This window comes from Tursiops truncatus, chromosome 10 (genome assembly GCF_011762595.2).
Source record: "Tursiops truncatus isolate mTurTru1 chromosome 10, mTurTru1.mat.Y, whole genome shotgun sequence".
Lineage (NCBI taxonomy): Eukaryota > Metazoa > Chordata > Mammalia > Artiodactyla > Delphinidae > Tursiops > Tursiops truncatus.
In genome coordinates this window covers 31,515,818-31,534,708 of record NC_047043.1, presented here as the reverse complement: position 1 = coordinate 31,534,708, position 18,891 = coordinate 31,515,818, and the positions used below count along the sequence as shown (strand labels likewise).

General features: G+C 49.1%; 2 protein-coding genes across 2 annotated transcripts in view; one reads left to right on the top strand and one right to left on the bottom strand.

Moving 5' to 3' along the window:
• Positions 1-2: 2 nt before the first annotated feature.
• DNPH1 (2'-deoxynucleoside 5'-phosphate N-hydrolase 1) lies at positions 3-15,761 on the bottom strand. The gene is made up of 5 exons (XM_033863660.2): positions 15,441-15,761; positions 2,613-2,868; positions 1,085-1,153; positions 810-908; positions 3-654 (listed from the first exon to the last, which is right to left on the bottom strand). The coding sequence occupies exons 1-5, from the start codon at positions 15,759-15,761 to the stop codon at positions 548-550; spliced, it is 852 nt and encodes a 283-aa protein (XP_033719551.1). The 3' UTR covers positions 3-547.
• Positions 15,762-18,707: 2,946 nt separating this feature from the next.
• TTBK1 (tau tubulin kinase 1) overlaps positions 18,708-18,891 on the top strand; it is a 35,917-nt gene continuing 35,733 nt past the window's right edge. The window contains exon 1 of the mRNA XM_033863682.2: positions 18,708-18,815. Coding sequence (XP_033719573.1) covers positions 18,708-18,815 — 108 coding nt within the window. The remainder of the gene's footprint in view (positions 18,816-18,891) is intronic.

Here is an 18,891-nt window from a genome sequence, read left to right as displayed (position 1 = left end):
AGACCAGACAGCTTCCTCAATGGGCCACTTCAACTTCCCCCTCCATCGCACACACCCAGCCCTCCTCCTCCTTTACTGTTTTCTTCAGGCGTCCAGACTTCCATCCTCAGAGAAAGCCCACGGCGGACCTGTGTGACTTACACCGATAAAGGGAAATAAAGGTCCACGTGATAACAGGGCCAGGTACAGGCTGGCCCACTTGCCCCAGACCCAGCCCTGCATCAGAGACAGAGAGGAATGGCCACTCCCATGATCGATCAGCTTCCTCCACACTCCTGAGTGTTCCTGGGGGGAGCTTGAGGGCGTTAGGAAGTATCCTCGTCTTGGGGGTCTGTAGATCTTTAAAGGGTCTCTACATCTTGAAGTGAAGTGGGGTGTTAAGAGGATATTATGGGGGACCTGCCCCCACCCCACTCTCACACAGACGGAAAGTTAGAATTGTAAACGTGCCATGAATCTGGTACTGGGGCTAAGGGGTAGGAATGGTACTAGAGCAAGTCTGGGGTCAGGAGAATTTAATAAGCTGGGGTGAAGTCAAGTGGTGGGGTCAGGGGAGCAGCCACCGCTCAGGAGGATCCGCCGCCTCTGCCGCCTCGTAGCCCCACACCTGGACCTGCGAGCCTTCGGCTACTCCCCGGATCGTGTCCGAGAGCACTGGGAAGGAGGAGGGAGGTGAAGGTGGCTGCCTCCCACACTCCCCCCTCCCCTCCCCTTCCTGTCCCTTTTTGGGTGGGAAGGAGCGGAGGGTGGGGTCCTCAGAGAGCTGGGGAGGGAGGCAGGGGCGGCCACCCAGGGCTGGGGGTGCTCACTTCGGTCAGACTGCGGGCGGAACAGGCACAGGACTGGTTTACTGCGGGCCACGGCCCGGTCCAGCTCGTAGCCTATACCCAGAGAGGGCTGGGCCACTTCTACACAACCACTGGGAAGAAAGAGGAGACCAAGGCTCACTTGGGTTTGTAAGGGAGACATGAGAGTCTGGCTGTAGTGGGGAGGGAGCTCTAGAAAGTCCCTTCTAGGTGGGGAGGCCAGGCGTGTCCAGGGGATCTAAGACCCCAGAGGAGTTTGCAGGGGGGGCGCCACTCACCCTCTGCCTGCTGCAGCCAGGCCGGGTCCTGCTCATGGATGAGCCTGTCGCCCCCAGCAGCCTCTTCTCCTGTGGTTGAGGGAAAGCTGGTCAAGGGCCCGCCCTGGTCCTCAGTTCCTCTCCTCTGATGTCGACCCCCTGCCCAGCCACACCCTGCTCATGGAAGCGGGGAGACAGAAGAGATGAGCTCCAAGGGCCCACCCAACACTAAGATTCCATGAAAATGAGTGAGGAAATGAAACAGCCCGAAAGAAAAATTTACTCCTGTGCAGGGGGATGTGTGATTAGGGCCAGGGGAGTGATACAGATGAGATGAAGGGAAGGAAGGACTAATTCACCGTGGGTCCGTGATTGGGGTGGAGAGAAGGAGGAATCGCATCCCAGGTGGGGGAAAGGCAGGCAGTAGCAAGAGGCTGGCCCCGTGCAGGGAAACTAGGGCCTCATAGGCTCTCAAACTGTGCTGGGTATGAGAACCACCCAAGAACCTGACCAAACTACAAAGACCCAGGTGTCGATGAGCCTAGGCCGATCTCCAGGTGATTCTCATAGCCAGGTAAGTTTGAGAACCAGTGCTGGAATGCAGAGTGTAACCAGTAGGGGTGTTGGCAAGCAAGGCAGGAGAGGCGCTGGGGTCACAGGGCAAGGAGCCCAGCTTTCCAGCTTGATTAAAATCCACCAGGAGCACGAGGCTCACAGCCCCCCAGATCAGAGCAGAATAACTGGAGAACTTCTTCAAAATAGACTCTAAGGCTTTATCCCAGAATCTGCATTTTCACCATGCTCCCGCAGATGATTGTTGAGCACAGTAAAGTTGGAGAGCCACCAGGCAGGGGGGCACAGACCCTGAAACCAAAAAGACTTAAGCTTCAGGGTCCCTGGCTTGCACAGGCCCTTCCAAAAGCCCCAGCAATTGTGATTTGTGATTTCGTCTCTTTAAAGAGGTTGCCCAGAATTGCATTGGGTCCCTCAGATCCTAGATCTGCCCCTGGTGGGGAAAGGGGAAAACACTTAAGGTTTTCTGAGAAGTACAAGAGTTCTGGCACCATTTCTAGAAAGTCAGCCAGATTCCGGGCCAATCACGCCACAGGAGCAGCACATACTGGTAACAGTCTGATCAGAGAGCCTGAGAGAGACGGTGGTCGCGGGAGCTGGGGTCTGTCGGGTCTGAGGGAGGGCTGATACCTCGGCCCAAAGAGGGGTAGCAGGAGGGAAAGCTTTAGTCCTAGGTGGGAGAGATGCCAGCGGGTGAGGCATCTCGCTGAAGCAGCCCGGCCCACTCCCGTTCTGCTCCTCTCTACAAACGCCTCCGGAAAGAGCCCGACAAAGTTTTCCAAAGACCCAAAGGTCAAGATAGTAACTGAATGCGGAGAGTGGGCTCACAGGTCGGACGCACGCGGGCAGCCTTTCCTTATCGGGCAGGGGAGGGGCCCTGCCGGGAGCTTCCCCGCAAGAGAGCGGGCCTGGGCCGAGGAGGCGGACCTGTCCTCGCCCTCCCGGCCGTCCGCGCCCCGCGCCCCGGCAGCCTCACCGCCCGCGCCCTGATCGGCGGCCGCCAAGTGCTCGGTGAGCTCCGCCCCAAAGCGCCGCAGCCGCGACACGATCCGCCCGTACAGCTCCCGGTCCTCGCGTCCGCCGGGGATGCTCCCGCCGAAGTACAAGGAGGGGCGGCCCGGCTCCGCGCGCTCCGGCCGCAGCCGCCGCACTTCCCTCCCCGCGCCAGGGGGCGCCCGCCTACGGCACGTGATGCGGCCAGCCCGGGGGGCTCCGGTGCAGGAGTGTCCACACTTGTGAAATGGAGACGTCAACTGTTCCCACGTGTGTGAAGCCACTGCCTCCCGGAATTCTTTAACTCGTCCAGGCAGAAGGCGGGGTCCTCCCGATCTTATACACTGCTCCCCGCCGCCCCCAGGCCACCGCGTCTCTGCCAAAGGCAACTTCATCCTCCCAGCTCCTCAGCTCCCAAAGCTTGGAATCAGTTTTGACTCTTCTCTTTCCACCAAACCCTACCTCCAATCTATCGGCAACCTCTATGGGTGGCTTCTCCTTTCCAAATAAATACAGACTCTGACGCCCACCTGTTGGGGAACCAACCTTGGGTCGCCCCCCCCCCGTAAAGCCTCTCTGCAGACACCTGGTTGTGGTGCAGGAAAGGGCAGCGATTACGGCAGGGCTCCAAGCAAGGAGTTCAGGACAGGAGCGTTCAAAAAACCCAAACTCCCCTTTGGGGTTCAGGAAAGCATTTTTAAAGGCCAGGCGAGGGAGGGGAGTCCCAGGGTAGGAGATTAACTCGAGCACAATTCTCTGACTGGTTGATGGTGAGGTAACGGGCTGTGTCACGGGGGTGAACATTATCAATCCTCAGGTTCCCTCAGGTCTGGGGGCTACGAGCTCATGGTCATCAGGTGGTTAATTTCTTCCATTTGGTGGTGGTTTGAGCATCTGCCCAACAGCTCAGAAAATGTGCAGATACCGTTACCTATAGGCACTTCAGAGAGCAGCTAGAGCAGAGGATATGGGAGCGGGGTCTGTCCCGGGAAGACCCCATAAGGTCCTGCGTGGTTACACCTCCACCACCTCTCTCAACAGCCTCCTCAGGGTCACTTCACTTCCCTGCTACACAGTCTGGTCTCCAGCGGGGGAACCCTGTGAACATATTCGTTAGGTCATGTCCTCCTCAGCCAAACCCTCCAACGGCTCCCACCTCACTTGGGGTAAAACCCCAACCCCCTGCAGTGGCCCACCGGCCCCACGGGATCTGGGGACCGCTTGCCTCTCTCATCCCAGCTCCATTACTCTCACTGGGTGTTTTGCAGTCATGTTGCCTTTCTGGCTCTTCCTCAAGCAAGCTGGACATGCTCTTGCCTCCGATCCTCTGCATTTGCTGTTCTCTGGAGCCCTTTTCTCCCAGAGAGCTCCCTGGTCACTCCCTTACCTCCTCCAAGTCTGCTCAGGTCACCTTCCCTGACCACCCTCTTCAATATGGCAGCCTCCCATCCCTATCACCCTCCTGTGCCTTGTCTTTTCTCCTCTCATTACCATATAACTGATTAATTTTGTTGTATGTCTTTCTACACTCAGTAGAATGTAAGTCCCCAGAAGGGCAGGCATTTTTCTCTGTTTTTTTATCCCTAGCTTCTAAAACTGTGCCTGGCACATAGGAAACACTTACCAAATATGTGTTGAATGAATGAGTGGATTAAAGGAGCAGCTGCATTTGATAGCACTTTGTAATCTGCTCAGCCCTGGACTAAGCTAATAGAAGCAGAGTCTGCAGGGAGCCAGGCAAACACACCATGGCTCACTGGTAATAACAATGATATCTCCCTCATTTTATTTTGAAAATTACACAAATATAGGACAAAAACTTCAAGGGGAATGAGAGAATACACAGTGGAAAGGGAGACCTGAGACCCCAATCCCATTCCCCAGAGGAGCGCATCATCGGAGGTTTCTTCTGAATTCTTCCTGATTAACTATAAAATGTCAAAGCATGGGGTGACAGAGCAGACACAATAACCATTTGTTTTAAATGCAAAGACACAAAGAGAAGGCAAAGACATCTTAGGCTATCTCTGTCCTCTGATGGGCCCAGCTCCGAAGATACATGAACCATGGGGCAAACGTGTGTGCACAGCTGTGCACTAATGCTCTCAGCACCTTCGCACACACAGCCACAGGTGCATACTTAGGAGGCTGGCCTCAGGTGCCAGAGGCCTTGAGGGGCAACTTCCTTCACTCTCCCTACCCTCGGTCATGCCGTCCTCTGGTTCTCGCCACAGGTGAGGAACACACGTGCACATATAGACACAGAGCACCTTGTTTCTGCCTCGGTGTCTTCAAGAAAATAAGCCGGCCTCCGTCTCCTTAGCTCCCACACTTCTGATGTGCCTAGCATCCCCACCTCAGGCTGAAGGAGAAAGAGGAGAGAGATATTTTGTCTGTTTCTCTAAATGCGATATAAAGCCCTGCGATTGGTTCTGTGTCCACAGTTGAGTTGGGTGAGGAGGCAGAGCCAGCCATGGCTGGCAGCTCAGATCCTTGCCTCAATGCAGAGAGGCCTGAGTTGGAGGGACAGGGCACTAAGTGATGGGTTGGGGGAGCAACGGTGGTGGGCAGGTCAGTGTATCCAACTTGTATAACAGTAAAGGGAGCAGCAGAAGACTATCTATTGCATGATTGTACTTAAGTGAAATGTCCAGAAAGGGCATATTTAGAGATACAGAAAGCAGAGCAGTGGAGGGCTGGGGTGCGAGTGGGAACTGACTGCAGGGTAGGGCCCAAGGAAATCTTTTGGGGTAATGGAGATATTCGAAAACTGGACTGTAGTGAAGATTGCATAGCTCTATAAATTTACAAAATATTAAATTGTACACTTACAAACGGCAGATTTTATTGACATGTAAGTTACTCCTCATAAAGCTGTTTTAATTATTTTTATAAATTTATTTTATTTTATTTATTTTATTTTTGGCTGCGTTGTGTCTTCATTGCTGCACGTGGGCTTTTCTCTGGTTGTGGCGAGTGGGGGCTACTCTTCATTGCGGTGCCTGGGCTTCTCATTGCGGTGGCTTCTCTTGTTGCGGAGCACGGGCTCTAGGCGTGCGGGCTTCCGTAGTTGTGGCACATGGGCTCAGTAGTGGCTCACGGGCTCTAAAGCGCAGGCTCAGTAGTTGTGGCGCACAGGCTTAGTTGCTCCGCGGCATGTGGGATCTTCCCGGATCAGGGCTCAAACCTGTGTCTCCTGCATCGGCAGGCGGATTCCCAACTACTACACCACCAGGGAAGCCCTAACGCTGTTTTTAAAAAGGCAAAAATAAAGTACTGAAAATAGTAAGTAGTATCAATATAATGAGATTCAACAATTACCAATTTATGACCAATTTATGATCTTGTTTCACCTACATGCATATTCAACTTCCTCGCTGTCCTATTGTGATGCAAATTGGCTACGTGTTCAACACTGTCTTCATTCCCTCTGATAATATGTTTTCAGGTATTTTTTTGTTACATTTAAAAATCTGTATGGCTTGACAACTACTTAAGGGGAAGATAAGATTTCTTTCTACTAAGTGTGATACTGTGATACTTTAGGCATTAAAGCACAGCTAGTTCTTCTAGTTTCATATTGGCATTTTAACAGATGGAATTTTATTTTAACAGACGGAAGTAGCGTTTGTTGTAAGGTGTATGTAACCTATGTTAACTTCGTGGTCTGAAGTGTCTAGCTATCAAGCGGATTCTTTAGTAGACCAAATCTTTTGTCACTGAAATGTTCTGAAGCATATACCTTGATGTTTAAAAGAAAAATATTAGTTAAAGCAACTTTTCATCTTCTGGGATCTACTTTTTAAAACTTCTATCCCCTGTAGTTATCAACTGCATGTGCCAGGCCTCTAGAAATTAGTATGTTAAACTGAACCAACTTGATGGGAGTCACTATCCATACATAGGGCTTGTTTTCCAAAGAAAAGTATTGTTTAGAGTAGCAAGATTATAAGCCTACCTAGGCATGTTGTAAAGCTGTTTGAAAAGTAACTGAGAGTAAGTTTTGTGAATGGAAATGTAGTGCTCAAGTCACATCCTCCTTTAAAAGTTGTAACAAATACAGATGAATTAAAAAGAAGTTGTGAGAAAAAGCAAATTGAAGATCATATTAATTCATTTGTAATTTTTTTTTTTTTTTGCTGCGTTGGGTCTTCGTTGCTGCGTGCGGGCTTTTTTCTCTAGTTGCAGCGAGCAGGAGCTACTCTTCCTTGCAGTGTGCAGGCTTCTCACCATGGTGGCTTCTCTTGTTTTGGAGCATGGGCTCTAGGCACGCAGGCTTCAGTAGTTGTGGCACATGGGCTCAGTAGTTGTAGCTCGTGGGCTCTAGAGCGCAGGCTCAGTATGAGTGGCGCACGGGCTTAGTTGCTCCGCAGCATGTGGGATCTTCCCGGGCCAGGGCTCGAACCCGCGTCCCCTGCACTGGCAGGCGGATTCTTAACCACTGCGCCACCAGGGAAGCCCTGTAAATATTTTAATGTGTCTCTAAAAGATACTCTTTTTTCTTTAAAAAATATAACGATAATACTATTATCAGAGCTGAAAAATTTAGTAAGATTTTCTTACTTGTCATCAAATATTTTATCCATGTTCAAATTTGAATTGTTTTTATTGGTATATCCAATTATGTTATAAATGTTATGAATGTTTGTTTACAAGCTATCTGTTTAAAATCAGGAGCCACGGGACCTCCCTGGTGGCGCAGTGGTTAAGAATCCGCCTGCCAGTGCAGGGGACACGGGTTTGAGCCCTGGTCCGGGAAGATCCCACATGTCGCAGAGCAACTAAGCCCGTGCGCCACACATACTGAGCCTGCGCTCTAGAGCCTGCGAGCCACAACTACTGAAGCCCATGCTTCTAGACCCTGTGCTCTGCAACAAGAAAAGCCACCACACCTAGAAGCTCACGCAACACAAAAAAAAGAAACCCCCGTTCTCCGCAACTAGAGAAAGCCCACGCGCAGCAATGAAGACCCAACACAGCCAAATAAATAAATAAATAACTTGATTACAACCTATGAGAGACACACCTTGATTCCGGACTCACAGAAACACAACAAATATTAAAAATAAATAAATAAATAATAATAATAAAATCAGGAGCCACATCAAGTCCACACATTGTGATTGGCTGACATGCCTTTTAAGTCTATTTTAATCAACACGTTCCCCTTGCATATCTTCTCTCCTCCCCTCATCTGTCCTGCAGAGGTTCTTACAGTCTGGAGTTGACTGATGATATACCTGTAGTGCCATTTAAAGTGTTCCTTTGTGCTATAAATTGGAGTTGGATCTAGAGGCGTGACCAGATTCAGGTTCAATCTGGGGTTAGACTACGTCACAGGTGGTGGTGTGTGCTCCCATCACGGGGCACAGAATGTCTGGATGTCTCTCTTGTTTGATGTTAGCAACCATGGATGGTCAATGCCCAGACCCATTCATTCATTCATTCATTGGATACACCAATAAAAATGTCTTAATATTAAAATAAAACTCACCAGCAGAAAGCCACCTTAAGGCAAATGAAGTATAATAAAATACTCTTATAACCACCACTCATGCATGTCAAGAAATAGAGCTTCTCCCACTCAGAAGTTTCCATGTGCCCAATCCCAATCTCAGCCTCCTCATTCCCTCCAAAAGTAACCACTGCCCATACTTTTACGGTAAAGGACAAAAATAAACGTCCTTATGTTTCTTTATGGTTTTATCACCCAATGTGCATCCCTCGTCATATACTTTAACCTTCTTCATTGTTTTATAGGCCTTTTAAATCTCTTTTAAGCTATAGCTTTGGGGATACATTTTTTTAAGGATGTGTTTTGTGTGAGACACTCAGTGGGCACTCAAAGAACTAAAAAATAAAGGAGTGAAGAGGAGTCTGAGACTTGAGACTCTGTTTGGCTTGGAGAAGGGCCAGAGTTAGCTCAAGAGTAGAAATCAAATCAGTGTCATGCAGGGATGTGCGATGAGTGGAGCGATTCAAAGAAAGTAGAAATCAAGCATGGGGGGGTATCCCTTCCCGTTTATCCTTGCACTCCAGCCATTAACTCCCAGATCAAATATCACTTCCAGCCAAGAAGGAGTGGCAGGCAGCAGATTTACCCTCCCTTATATTTTGTTTTTTTGTTTTTCAAATGTGACTTTCCCTTCTCAGAATGTTGTAGGGAGAGCAGCGCTGAGATTTTCTGCCCCAATATGCACTATACCTAATATATACTATACCCACCTACTCAGGTACATTCTTTTTTTTTTTTTGGCATTACGCGGGCCCCTCTCGTTGAGGAGCACGGGCTCCGGACGCGCAGGCTCAGCGGCCATGGCTCAAGGACCCAGCCGCTCCGCGGCATGTGGGATCCTCCCGGACCGGGGCATGAACCCGTATCCTCTGCACCGCCAGGCGGACTCTCAACCACTGCGCCACCAGGGAAGCCCCTCAGGTACATTCTTAGTTTGATTTCCTCCCCATCCCAGCGTCTAGGCTGTTTTCTTGCTGGTGACGTCATTTATGAGGACAATTTTGTCAAAGTGGGGAACATCTGGGGTCCTAGTCCTTGTGTTTCCTGGGTCTGGAATCTATAAAGGCCTAAACAGGAGACTCAGCCTTAGTGCTCAGTTTTGTATTTTCTTGTGAGTAATTATGAATTTTAAAATTTATCAGAAAATTTAGCAAGTATGAGAAAAGAATGAAGAATAGTTTATCAAATATCCTTGTATCCACTACCCAGTTTCATCAAATCTTAAAATTTTGTTATATCTATTTCAGATCCATATATATTATATTATATTATAAATATTATAAATACACATATATTACACTATGTATTGTGTATATAATATATGTATGTATATAGTATTGATATCTCTGTATAAAAATAACCTAATACCTAAATATATAATATAGTAGATAATATATTATTTATATATATGATAGTCTATACACACATACACCTTAGATCATGCTTGTTATAGTTTTTGTGTTTTTTTTGCCGTACGCAGGCCCTCTCACTGTCGTGGCCTCTCCCGTTGCGGAGCACAGGCTCCGGACGCGCAGGTTCAGTGGCCATGGCTCACGGGCCCAGCCGCTCCGCGGCATGTGGGATTTTCCCGGACCGGGGCACGAACCCGTGTCCCCTGCATTGGCAGGCGGACTGTCAACCACTGCACCACCAGGGAAGCCCGTTAGTTATAGTTTTATTTTCAAATCTTCTATATTCTTACAATTTTTTTTTTTACTTATTTTATTTATCAACTACTGAGGTAATTTTGTTAAAATCTCCCTTTGACAGTGGATTTAAAATTTTTTTTCTTGTAATTTTAACTATTTTTACTTTGTATTCTGAGACTAGTAGGTGAGTACAAGTTCAGAATTGTTATATGTTCTTGGTGGTATGCATTTTGTCCTCATGAAGTGACCCACTTTTTTCCTAATAAATTCTTTTGGACTCATATATTTTTACACCTTTTGTTTCAACCTTTCTGTATTCCAAGTGTGTCATTAGTAAGCAGCTTATATCTGCATTTTAAAAAAGCCGATGTTCTATTAATCAGTGAACTTCGTCAACTTATATTTATTGTGATTACTTATATGTTTGGAAGTTTTTCCTATTATCCTGTTTCATCCTTTATATTTACTATGCTTTTTCCTCACTTCTTTTTGTTTGTTTGTCATGCTTTCTCCCATGTGGATTTTTTGAAGTTTGAGATATAATTGACCTATAGCATCATATTAGTTTCAAGTATACAATAATATGATACATGTATGTATTTTGAAATGATCACCACAATAAGTTTAGTTAACATCCATCACCACACATAGTCACAGCTTGTTTTCTTGTGATGAGAACTTTAAGATCTACTCTCTTAGCAACTTTCAAATATACAATACAGTATTGTTAACTACTGTCACCATCCCCTGGACGTTATTATCTTATTACTGGAAGTCTGTACTTTTTGACCACGTCAACCTATTTCACCTACCCCCACACTCCACTTCTGGCAGCTATCAGTCTGTTCTCTGTATCTATGAGGTCATTTTTTTTCAGATTTCACATATAAGTGATATGATATAGTATCTGTGTTTTTCTGTCTGACTTATTTCACTTAGCTTAATGCCCTCAGGGTCCATCCATGTTGTTGTGACTGGCTGGATTTCCTTTCTTTATGGCTGAATAATACTCCATTGCATATATATATATATATATATATATATATATATATATATATATATATATATATATATATATATACATACACACACATCTCCACTGACAGGGCACAAGTGTTCCCTTTTCTCCACATTCTCACCAACACTTGTTATTTGTCATTTATTTATTTATTTTTTGGGCCACACTGTGCGGCCTGATGGATCTTAGTTCCCTGTCCAGGGATTGAACCTGGGTCCACGGCAGTGAAAGTGCAGAGTCCTAACCACTGGGCCACCAGGGCACTTCCTCTTGTCTTTTTGATAATACCCATCCTGACAAGTGTGAGGTGGTATCTCCTCATGTTTTTTTTTTAATTAATTAATTTATTTATTTTTGGCTTCATTGGGTCTTCATTGCTGCGCACGGGCTTTCTCTAGTTGCGGCGAGTGGGGGCTACTCTTCGTTTCAGTGCGCGGGCCTCTCATTGCGGTGGCTTATCTTGTTGCAGGGCATGGGCTCTAGGTGTGCTGGCTTCAGTAGTTGTGGCGTGCAGGCTCAGTAGTTATGGGTCTCAGGCTCTAGAGCGCAGGCTCAGTAGTTGCGGTGCGCGGGCTTAGTTGCCCCTCGGCACGTGGGATCTTCCCGGACCAGGGCTTGAACCCATGTCCCCTGCATTGGCAGGTGGATTCTTAACCACTGCACCACCAGGGGAGTCCTCATTGTGGTTTTGATTTACATTTTCCTGATGATTAATCATGTTAGGCACCTTCTCACGTATCTGTTGGTCATTTGTTCATCTTCTTTGGAAAAATGTCTATTCAGATCCTTTATCCATTTTTAAATCAGATTTTTTCGAGTTGTATGAATTCTTTATATTTTTTAGATATTAGCTGCTCATCAGATATATGATTTGTAATATTTTCTCCCACTTCGTAGGCTGCCTTTTCATCTTGTTGATGGTTTCCTTTGCTGTATACCTTCCCATGTTTAACAACCAAAAAACTGGGAGGATACATGAAATAACGACGTTTGAACATTGGCTATCAGTCGGCCTAAGACAGTGACTCCTGAAAGACGAAACAAGCCAGGTGAGAGTATTGTCTGCAGGGTTTCTAGGCTGCAGGCAGGAGGGATCCAGGCTGAGCCTGGCTGTCTCCTTGAGCTGAGGAGATGGAAGGGGAGGCCAAGGCAGCTAGCTTGCGGGACAGAGCACAGGATAGGAGAGCGAGCTCTGGAATCTTCAGAGGGTTCCCTGGGACAGTCAGCTGAGGACTGATCAGCACATATGTGTGAGGAAAGTATCTGAGGTGGGAAAAGAACCATCTGAAATGAACAGAGAGAACAATCTGTGGAGCCCACACAAGGTGGAAATCATGCCTTTCCCTCCAGATGAAGGGGTAAAACCTCATAATTCTTGGGGCATTGGGTAGATGATACCAAAGCGATTGCCTCAATGGTGGGGAAAATTAGGCCCAGACTAGATGCTTCTCAGTTCCCTCCTAATGAAGACTTAAAAAGTAAGCTTTGAAAGGATCAAACTGTTTCTAAGTAAATTAATTGCATCCCAGAACAAAGCTCAAGAGTATTTTTTTTTTTTTTTTGCGGTACGCGGGCCTCTCACTGTTGTGGCCTCTCCCGTTGCGGAGCACAGGCTCCGGACGCGCAGGCCCAGCGGCCATGGCTCACGGGCCCAGCCGCTCCGCGGCATGTGGGATCTTCCCGGACCGGGGCATGAACCCATGTCCCCCGCATCGGCAGGCAGACTCTCAACCACTGCGCCACCAGGGAAGCCCAGCTCAAGAGTATTTACTGAAGCACAAAAATATCCAGGACAGCACAAGGTAAAATTAACAATATTTGGCATCCCATTTAAAAAATTACACTATGGAAAGGAGCAGAAATGTATGACCTACAGTGCAAAGGTGAACCGACTGAAATGGTTTCAGAAATGATTCCGATAATAAAATTAGTAGACAGTTCATTAAAAGAGTTATTACTATTCCATGTGTTTAAGAAGTTAGAAGGAAAATTAAATATGGAAGATTTTTAAAAGATCCAGGTCAAATTTCTAGAAATGTAAACTACAATAAAAAAATACATTGAATGGGATTCATACCAGATTACATGCTGCAAAAGCAAAGATGAATAAACTTGAATAAATAGCAGTAGAAACTATCCAAAATGAAACACTGTGAGAGAAAAGACTGGGAAAAAAATGAGCAAAGCTCAGTGAGCTGCAGGACGACTTCAAGCAGCCTAGTAGACAGAGTGTTTGGAGTCCCTGAAGGAAAGAGAAGAGCAGAAAAAGTATCTGAGTAAATTGTGGCCAGAAGTTTTCTGAACTTGATGAAAACTATAAATCCACAGATACAAGATGCTCAACAAACCCCAAGCACAAGAAACATGCATACAGGGACTTCCCTGGTGGCCCAGTGGTTAAGAATCCACCTTCCAATGCAGGGGACTCGGGTTCGATCCCTGGTTGGGGAACGAAGATCCCGCATGCCATGCCACAACTAGAGGCAACTAAGCCCGCATGCCACAACTAGAGAGAAGCTTGGCACGGAAACAAAGCCCAAGTGCTGCAACAAAAGATCCCATGTGCCACAACTAAGACCAGATGCAGTCAAATAAATATTTTTTAAAAACTTAAAAAAAGAAGAAACATGCATACAACTACACCAAGGCACATCATGATCAAGTAGCTTAAAAACAGCGATAAAGAGAAAATCGTAAAAGTAGCCAGAGGAGTAGAAAACATTACATACAGAGAAAGCAAAGATAAGGATAACTGCAGATTTTTCATCAGAAGCAATGCAAGCTAGAAGACAGTACAGCAACGTTTCTAAAATACTGAAAAAGAAAAAAGTCAACCTAGAAGTCTAACCTAGAAGTCTACTCAGATCAGACTGTCTTATCTCTGCTCAAAGTTCTTCAGTGATTTCCTGTCTAGAAGTCTGAGTCCTCTGTACATTGACTCTGCGACAGAGATGCTCATGCAGTAGGCTTATTGGGATGTGGTCTGAGGATCAACATCTGGGGAGGACTGAAGGAAGCAGCACTGGGCAGAGTAGATGCTGAGTTTTGACGCAGCCTCAACAGAAACCTTGGCTCACCCTATCGGGGGTTCGCAAATGGGATGTTCCTTCAGAGTGGCCTTGAGTTGGGGTTATGGTGCCAGGCCTTTGTACTCACGGGTCTATCATCGATTGGCTATGGGATGCCCCAGGAAGGGCACATGATCTTGGGCACGGCAGCTCCCTTGGTCAAGGGCAATTCCAGACAGACAGTGAGCTGAGAGAGCCAGTCTGCAGCACCCCAGGCAGCCAGGGAAATGTGTCCCTGGATTCTGAAGGAGGATCTGATGGCTCACCACATTGTCCACTATGCTTCCAAAAACTAAATGGAGGGAATCTAATCTCCTTAGCACAGCACACAAGGCCCATCATTAATGATCTTGCACAAGGTCACCCCCAGCTCACCACACACTATCTTCTCAGCCTGGAAGTCTGTCCCACCCTCTGCCCTGGCCCCACTCATCTGTTGAAAAACTCCTACTAATCCTTCAAATTACAGTCGAGTGCACCTCCTCCAAGAAGTCTCTTCTGGCTACTTTTGCAGATTCAATGATCCTTCTTGCCAGCATAGAGGTTAGAAGTATGCACCCTGGGGCCAGGGTTTGAAACCCAGCTCTGCCACTTGTTAGCTGTGTACGTAACTTAAGGCAAATTATTCAACCTCTCTGCATCTTAGTTTCCTCATCTATACAGTGGGTATAACACTAATACGCTACCTCAAAGGGTTGTTATGAGGGTTAAATGAGTTAATATGTGAAAGGTCAGAACAGTGTCTGGCAGGAGTAAATCGTTACTGCTATTATTATTGTTGTTGTCGTTGTGGTTGCTGTTGAAGTTACTCAGTGTGCATTTGTTGAAGACAAGAAGGATGGAAGGAAGGGACCTGAGAGAGACAAATTGCAAAAGTATGCTCAGGAATGTTGAGTAATCCAATCTGTCAGAAGGGTAATAATAGCCTCTCTGGGCCCATATTGGGAAGAATGTTTCATGTCACAGTAAAGAGTGTGCATCTAATTTGCTAAGAGAAACGAGAGTTTGTCAACAGATGGGAGAAAGGACCAAAGAAAGAAAGGGCCAGGCTGAGCCAGGAGGTAAGGTGTATATATATATACGGCGAGGTGAGAGTTACAGGTGAGGGATGGTGTTAGAAGAAATGGGGGGGGGGGCTTATGAGAGGATGGGTACAGGTGAGGGGAAATGAGTTTAGAGGAAAGTAACATGAACGTATGGAAGATTATGTGGGAAAATCAGTTGAGGCTGATGGGAACAGGTGAGGAGTGATAGAGACACGCTGGGAGTGGAGAAGATAAACCAGGATGGAGACAGGTGAGGATTGTGGGGACAGGTAAAGAGTGACAGGGCCCTACTGGGGGATGGGGGTCAAGCGAATGGCAGAGACCAGTGAAGAGAATCTATGATCAGAAACAGGTCCATACGAGAAAGAGTCCTAGGGCCGCAGGAGTGGAGAAAGGAGCAGAGTAGACTGTGATGTCAGAGCAAGGGCGGTGATGTAAGAGCCGGGGCGGTGAGGAGGTGATGTCAGGGCTGGTGCTGATGCTGGCGGCGCAGTGCATTGTGGGCAGCTCCCCGCTCTGCCGCTGCCGCCGCCGTCGCCGTCGCCCGAGAAGGATCCGGGCCGGGCCGGGCCGGGATGGTCCCGGTCGGGAGGCCGCCGCCACCGCCGCCGGAGGGAGCGGGACTCCCAGCACCGCACTGAGCCGCCCCCGCCCCCGCCCCCTCTCCGCCCCGTCCCCGGGGGATGCGCCGCCTGGAGCCGCTGCCTCCGCCGCCGCAGCCGCAGCCGCAGCCGCAGCGGGCTCAGAGCAGGTGAGGCGAGGCGAGCCGAGGCGAGGCGGGGCGGGGCCGGCCGGCCGGGCGGGGGTCGGGGAGGGGTCTCCTTCTGTGAACCCATCGGGCCTCTGGCCTGGCTCACCTCCCAGCGCAGCCTTCTCCAGTTCCCCCTCCCTGTGCCGTCTCCGTCTCCGCCCGAGGTGGGACGCTGGCCTACACAGCCTGGGCCGCATCCCGAGGCCTGGATCGGCGCCCTGCCCCCAGCACACCCACCCTCTCCAGCCTGTCCTCCAGGGGTTTTGCTCCTCGCTTCTCACCTCTGTCCCCGTCCCTATGGCTTCACTCTCCTGGCATCCCTGACAGTCGTTCCCTGCTCTCTCCATAACCTCTCTCCCTCGTCCTCCCACCAGCCTCCTTGCCTACTTCCTCATCTCTTCAACTGTGCCCAGAAGCCCCATTCATGGTCTTGTCCCCTGTTCACCTGTCATGATTATCCCTCACCTGTCTCTGTCTTATGCAACCCCCTCCTCTGATCCTGTCACCCTTGTCCCCTGCATTCCCTGTGCCCCCTTCCACACTTCTCTTCACCTGTTCCCATTACCCCTCACTGATCTCCCTCACCTCTCCTTACCTGGGCTCCCAGATTCCCACACACACCTGGCTTACACCTTGCATAGGTGCACGCCAACACTTATATGCACATGCCATGATGAGCTCGCAACCACCTAGATATACACCCCCAACATACACACCTGCACGCACACACACACATCATCGGTCCCACACTCTCATACACACACACTTGCTGAGAGATATAAAACCTCCTCCACAAGCCCTCTCTCTCCACACACCCATCCCTCCACACACTAAAGGGTCCTGAGGGGGCGGTCATGGGGCAGTCAGGTCCCTTGTGTCTGTGTCATCCAACCCTAGCCTGGGCTGAGAGCAGTCCTCTGAGGCAGAGAGTGGGAAGGATGGTGGGCAGGGAGAGGCAGGGAACCCTCATTTATCCTCTTGCCTCCACTCCCCCTTTTCCCACCTCACCTGTTCCTCTATGCTTGCCCATCTGTCGAATGGGGGCAGGACTCACATCTTCCTCATCAGTCTATAGAATCCACCATCACAGGACTGGAAGGCCCACCAGAGGTCACCCTGTTTAACTCCTTAAGGCTCCCTCCCTACTGGTTCAATTGCTTCTTCGATCTTGTCCTCAACTTGTCTCTCCACCTTTATTTCAGAATCCCCCATCCCTCCCTCTCCCTTCATCCTGCCATTGCTCTCACTGCCCTCTGAATTCCTGATGCCCCATTTGCCACTTGGCAGAAGGAAGGCAGAGGCCTATTTAATATCCTCACAGTCCTGATACTCTGAAGTTGTGTGGATTGGAGGAAACAGTCAGCTGAGTCATTTGGCAGAACAAGAGTGACAGTGTCCCTCTCCCTGAAGATCCCTCACAGCACACCATGACCTGTGGAAGGTTGTTTCCACGCCTTCGCTATCCCACGCTGCCCCTGTACCTGGATGGTCAGACACAGGAGCCCTGGGGAATGAGTCCATCCCAAGTAAAGACAGGCTCATGGAGTTCCCGCCCCATCCACTGGTATCTTAGGCACTTTCCTCCTCTCCACCTCCCCCACCATATCCAGCCTGAGGAGCTTCCTTCTATCTGTGACTGTCCTGGGTCACTGGGAGGCCAGAGCCGTGTACTTATAAAAAGTGTAGGGGGAAGGGAGAGAGGAAAAGATCCATTCCTGTACCGGGGTGGCAGAGATCTCAAAGAGATCTCAACCCTGCCTACACACGGGCACATCACACACCAACAGACACAAAACCACACATAAGCACACGTGGACACAGATGTACAGACACAAAGACACAGACACATAGATAGACACACACAAAAAGACACACAAAGACATATACACACTCACACAGAGGGTACACACACAGACACACACATGCGCACACTGACATTCCCCTGGGTAACCCTGGCTGGCTTTCCCAGCCCTCACACTTGGGACACTCCCCCTGATATCCAACTTCTACCTATCCGAATGCGACAAGAGCTGTGTTTCTTCCTTAGCAGACACAGAAAAGTGTGGGCAGAGGCTCTCTCACCCACTGGCCATCCAGACCCACTGCCCCCTGGCACATCTGCCTTTTCTTAGGTCGCTTCCACTTCCCCACTGTCCTCACCTCCCCCCAGTTCAGCCTGCCTCTCTCCCTCTGAGTGGCCACAGGGCTGCCATACCTCTAAAATCCACGTCTTGAATCCATCGCCTTATGTTCACCCCATCACTCACGTCCTTGCTTCTCACCCCCATGGCCGTGTCAGTGGTTTGGGCTCAGCTCTGAGTACGGTGGCAGCCTCCTCACTCAGCACCGTCCTCAAGGGGCTGTTGGGTAGCTCCTCATTTTCAGATAATCACATCTCCCATGGTTGATTGGAGGTCTCTGTCACTCTGGTGTGTGTCTTCCCTGGGTCACCCTTTGGTTCAGCAGGTCTCCCCTTTCCATAAGCCTCAGATACACAGTTCCTTGGGAACGGTGTGGCACGGGAAATGTGCGGGTGTGGGGGCCACAGATCGAATCCCCAGACTGGTCCTTCTTGGCTCAGGTCTCCCCGGCCTAGGCACTGATTCCAGTCTGGTGCGCCCCTCGGTCAGCAAGTCTTCCCCACATTAGTTAGCATGTCTCTTTGGGAAACCCTTTCCCCACAGCCTGTTCACAAATCATTTTCCTCTCCTTTTTCCATTACATGTGTGTGCCCATTGCTGGTTTTCACATCTCCAGTTTGTAGTTTGTATCTCCCTTCCTGTGAATGGCATTTCTGTCTTCTCCTCTGACCTCCACTTGATTTTTACACAATGTTTCCCCCATTGACCCCTGGAGCATCCACCCAGTGGGCCAGGGAAAGATGCCTGCCAGGAGAATGGAACTCCCCTCCTCCATATCTGCAAGTGGGTCCCGGGTCCTAGCCTGCCCCCCTCACAGTCCCTCCCCACTCCCCCAGGTAGATGGCCCCCTCAGGGCAGGCCCTGCGGACACCCCTCCCTCCGGCTGGCGGATGCAGTGCCTAGCGGCCGCTCTTAAGGACGAAACCAACATGAGTGGGGGAGGGGAGCAGGCCGACATCCTGCCGGCCAACTACGTGGTCAAGGATCGCTGGAAGGTGGTGAGTGAGTGACCCAGCAGGGTAGAGGGACGGGTGGGGGAGGATGGGAGGAGAGGATCTGGAGACCTGTTAAAAG